The sequence below is a fragment of the Austrofundulus limnaeus genome, unplaced genomic scaffold, assembly GCF_001266775.1.
Source record: "Austrofundulus limnaeus strain Quisiro unplaced genomic scaffold, Austrofundulus_limnaeus-1.0 Scaffold2, whole genome shotgun sequence".
In the NCBI taxonomy this organism is placed as follows: domain Eukaryota; kingdom Metazoa; phylum Chordata; class Actinopteri; order Cyprinodontiformes; family Rivulidae; genus Austrofundulus; species Austrofundulus limnaeus.
The window spans coordinates 2,996,606-3,000,973 of NW_013952404.1; the positions used below are offsets into that span (position 1 = coordinate 2,996,606).

The following is a 4,368-nucleotide window of genomic DNA, read 5'->3' on the forward strand; positions in this document are numbered from 1 at the left end:
TTATTATTATTATTATGTATGGTCCCAAATACTTGCTCTAAATAAACACAGTCTTGCTTCAGTTTCAGTTCATCCTCTTGTCTTTAAGCTCTGGTAAAAATATTGACACAAAAGGTTTACATAAATTATCTGCCATTATTTGAACGGGAGCAGGTTTCTTTCCTCGCTGTTTTTCTACGCAGAAAAAGCAAAGTCTTTCAGCATCCATCTCCAAAATGTTGTGTACAACTATAAGAAAAGTAGAAAAAAGGCTGAAGCTTCAGTGGCATCAGTTTGCTGAAACGGGCTTTTTTTAAGTATTGTGAGTATAAAGCTACTTGGAGGTTCTTTGTATGTAAATAGGGTGTAAAAAAGGCCCTCCCCGTCTTTGTAATTAATTGACACGTTATACCACTCATCATGCTCTGAAGCACCAATGGTAGAGGCTCGGATCTCCCCAAAACCCACAATTTCACATCTGCAAACACTGTCTTCATCCACTTGACTCCTAAGACCCGCCCACACGTGGCCAACCTTTCGCGTTTTTTAATGCTTTTTCACTGCAGGTTCATGTGTTCAGACCAACCTTATATGGACTGATCGGACAAGGTAATGGCTTATTTCCCTCTAGCACCCAGCAGTAGCACAGTATCCATGAGCCACATATAGCACTTCAGCCACTTTGGCATCCTTCCTGGACTTACAGAGACTGACTGAATCCCACTTGCTCAGGCAATGGTTTTCCACAGTGGCTGCAGCTTTCACTGTACTTCAGCGTAGAGCGACACTTATACCCATCCGAGGTGGGGTTTTTATTTTCTCTCCCCCCTGAACAATTTTTTTTTTTGCCTCTGCTTTTTCTCTTCTTGTCTGTTTCTTCCACCACAGCGGATTGTCCCCCGAAAAAAGGCTGGTGCAGCAACTTTTTCTTCCCCCCCTTTGCATATTTTCCCCCCCTCTACCAGAATATGTCGTTGACCAACACAAAGACGGGCTTTTCTGTAAAGGACATTTTGGACCTTCCTGACACGAACGATGAGGACGGATCTATCACCGGAGCTGAAGAGGACACGGAGGGATCGGAGACCACGTCCACGACGAAAACCACGGGAGTTTTGGTGCAAAGTCCTCTAGAAAACGTTCAGAACCTGCCTTTAAAGAACCCCTTTTACGACAGTAGTGACAATCCTTACACACGATGGCTTGCTACCACGGACAGTATTCAGTATTCATGTAAGTARCCTATAGAGTCTTTCAATCCTTATCTTATCGATTTGCGCAATTTTCAGCCTTTGCGGTTACATTAAGTCATAATTGATGGCATATTGCGCCCTAACGATGCCCTTGGGTGGCGTGCGCTGTTCATCTTTATGCACCGTGCACTGCTGGTCTCGAGGTGCTTACAGCGTGCAGTGTAAAGGCTTAACGCACTTTTGCAAGATTTTAATCAATAAGACACAGTGTGAAAAAAAGAGGGYTAGCATTTTCAGCTCGCTTGTTTTATTTTTTTTCCAAATATAAGCAGAGTGTGGAAAATGAAAAAAAAAAGGTGCCATTTGGGCGTTTAAAAGCAGACAATGCGCATTTTACGCTTCACTGAGCCCCTCTGCTTTTTTTTAGAAAATGGAACTTCTGATGCCTTGAGTTTGTTTTTATCCAGATTTTGTGAGTTATTTGATCAAACGTGTTTTGTTTATTCAGTGTTTGTGTGCTAAAAGTGATCTGAGCTCCTTAAATCTTTGTTTGGCTCAGAGCAAGTTTTAAATCTTTGTTTTGTTTTTTTGCGCAAAGGTTGAATTTGTGACAAAAGCTTCCTAAAATGTTTATTCTGAACTAAATGTGGCCTGTAATGTGTCTGAGAACTGCCCGACATAACATTTTGACAGTGTTTCTCCCGTTTCTTGTCCCAGTGCACGGTCTGTCCGCCAGCTCGCAGGACTCGGCGAAGTCCCCGGAACCGTCCGCGGACGACGAGTCCCCGGACAACGACAAGGAGACGTCCAGCAGCGGCGGCAGCGACTCCGGCAAGAAGCGCAAACGGAGGGTGTTGTTTTCCAAGGCGCAGACCTACGAGCTGGAGCGCCGCTTCAGGCAGCAGAGGTACCTGTCCGCCCCRGAGAGGGAGCACTTGGCCAGCTTGATCCGCCTCACCCCGACCCAAGTGAAGATCTGGTTCCAGAACCACCGGTATAAGATGAAGAGAGCCCGGGCCGAGAAAGGTATGGAAGTGACCCATCTCCCTTCTCCCAGGCGGGTGGCCGTGCCCGTCTTAGTCAGGGATGGAAAGCCTTGTCACACTCTTAAAGCTCAGGACTTGGCGGCCACTTTTCAGGCCGGGATCCCCTTCTCGGCGTATAGCGCCCAGTCGCTCCAACACATGCAGTATAACGCGCAGTACGGCGCCGCGGCCGCGCCGCAGTTCCCCACAGCGCATCACTTGGTGCAGACGCAACAGTGGACTTGGTGAGAGAGATTATAGAGACTTGGCTTGGAGGTGCGATAGGGAGTCCCCCCCCCCACCCCCCACAAAACAAAGAGAAAGGAGAAAAAATAAACAAAAACACACACAACAAAACAAAAGACTTTCCTTTTTTGCAGCTTGACTCATATAAATACTCCCATTTTTTTATTCGGGGCTCATGTGTGCGCCGTGTTTACATGTTTTCGTTAAGAAAACTGGGTCCGAACCCCCCCTCACCCCACCCTTATAGATTTTATTAAGATTTCAATGCTCTTCTTGTGAATTTATTTTTTTGTAAAGTATGTTGTGTGTTGGTTGTAGAGATGTTTTCTCTCCTTTTTTCCCTTTTTTATTATTATTATTTTGTCCCTTCGTGTTATTCTCAGCACGTACGAACCACTTTATATAATTATAGAAAATTTTAATTTCTTGCTTCTTTTATGGACCGAAAAAAAATATTTATGGCCATGAATAAAAAAACTGGCAAGTTTTCAGCCCTTTTTTCCCCCCTTTGGCTTTTATTTCTTGTAAATATATTTGTGGCAGGTGGTGTGAATGCAGATGGAAAACAGTTAAAATGATCATTTAAAAATACAATAATTAATAAAAAAAACAAGATTAGGACTTCTCAGGACAAAATATATATTTAAAGGAGAAACATCTTTGCGCGATGATGGCTAAAATCAAATAATTTTTAAATAAAAATAACATGTTGGTGAGTTAGTGTCTGTTTAAGTGTTTTATATTTATATATTTTATTTGAGACGTTGCTAAAATCCACAATAGAAGAAGACAAACGGTTTATTATGGAGCAGAATGGGGGTTAACCATGGGAATAAATCTTCTGCGCACTTCACTCCTTTCCTGTTTGGGTTCAATTTAATCCCGGGAATATTTTTTCTCAGTCCGAACACCTCACTAAATAAAGAGCCCAAAGTCAATTGTGAAATGGGACTAAAATCCACTCACTTAATATAAGTGGGCTTCTCAACATAAGAAGCTTTTGAGCCAAAAGCACTCCTTTTTGTCAGGCTCGCCAGCCACTCCCGGCCTTGGGTGTAAAGTGGCGCACAGCGCAGGCAAAGCATCGTTTAACGCAATAAATTGTTTTGTTATCTTATTACGCGCTAAACTGCAAACAGAGCCGCACCAATCAATGCCTTCWTTGTTTAATCGCAGCCAAGTGAAAAAAAAATCCTACAGCCTCTTTAATCATCTGATAAAGTTATTCTAACATGATCACGTCACTTATTAGCTTTTCTATCTGACATTAAAATATGTTACACGCTRTCTGAGGACGCGCGAGGACCGGGAGCACAAACGGCTCCTCAGTGAGCGCACTGCGGATTATCTGACTCCGTCAATATCTTGGGTAAATATGATAAAACCCAGGGGAGAGAGAGAGAAAAAAATCTATGCATTTTGTTTGTCCCGGGACAGAATTCTCCCAGCAGATGTTAGAGTCGCCCCTATCATCACAGAACAAACAGCTAAATTAGGCAGATTTGCTAATTATTTACAGAAACGAGGCTCCCGGGGGGGTTTGGTTGTTGCGCTACTGCTTTTGTGCCATTTGTCCCTGACAGAAAGGGCGCCTCTGTCTTAAACACCGGTTGAGCTTGTAGGTCAAATAAATCAGCAACTTCTTGGCGTGTTTTTTGGGGTTCTAAATAAGAGGCAGGGGGAAAAAATGAGCAAATGATAAAATGAGCCAATATTTAGGAAAGCGGCGCGTGGTRAATGAGAGGCGTTAACACGATCCAAAAACACTAAAATTTAAAAATAAAATAATAAAATAGCAGAAAAAGCACTCTGATTTCTCTTGTCGGGTTTTGGACACTTTGTCTGCAGAATATAACCCATCCAAAGACAAAAGCCCAGGCCCGGTTCTGCTGCGTGCATGTTAAAGAGCAGCAGCAGAGACGCAG

General features: G+C 43.2%; 1 protein-coding gene across 2 annotated transcripts; it reads left to right on the plus strand.

The window, feature by feature from the left end:
- The first annotated feature begins 693 nt into the window (after positions 1-693).
- Positions 694-3,159, plus strand: nkx2.2a (NK2 homeobox 2a). Of its 2 annotated transcripts, none has more exons than XM_014010781.1 (2): positions 694-1,212; positions 1,866-3,159. In XM_014010781.1, exons 1-2 carry the CDS (start codon positions 948-950, stop codon positions 2,444-2,446), a joined length of 846 nt encoding a protein of 281 aa, XP_013866235.1. In that variant the 5' UTR covers positions 694-947; the 3' UTR covers positions 2,447-3,159. The 2 variants fall into 2 exon arrangements, with proteins under 2 accessions (XP_013866235.1, XP_013866244.1); XM_014010790.1 differs by having other exon boundaries at positions 1,890-3,159.
- Positions 3,160-4,368: the final 1,209 nt, after the last annotated feature.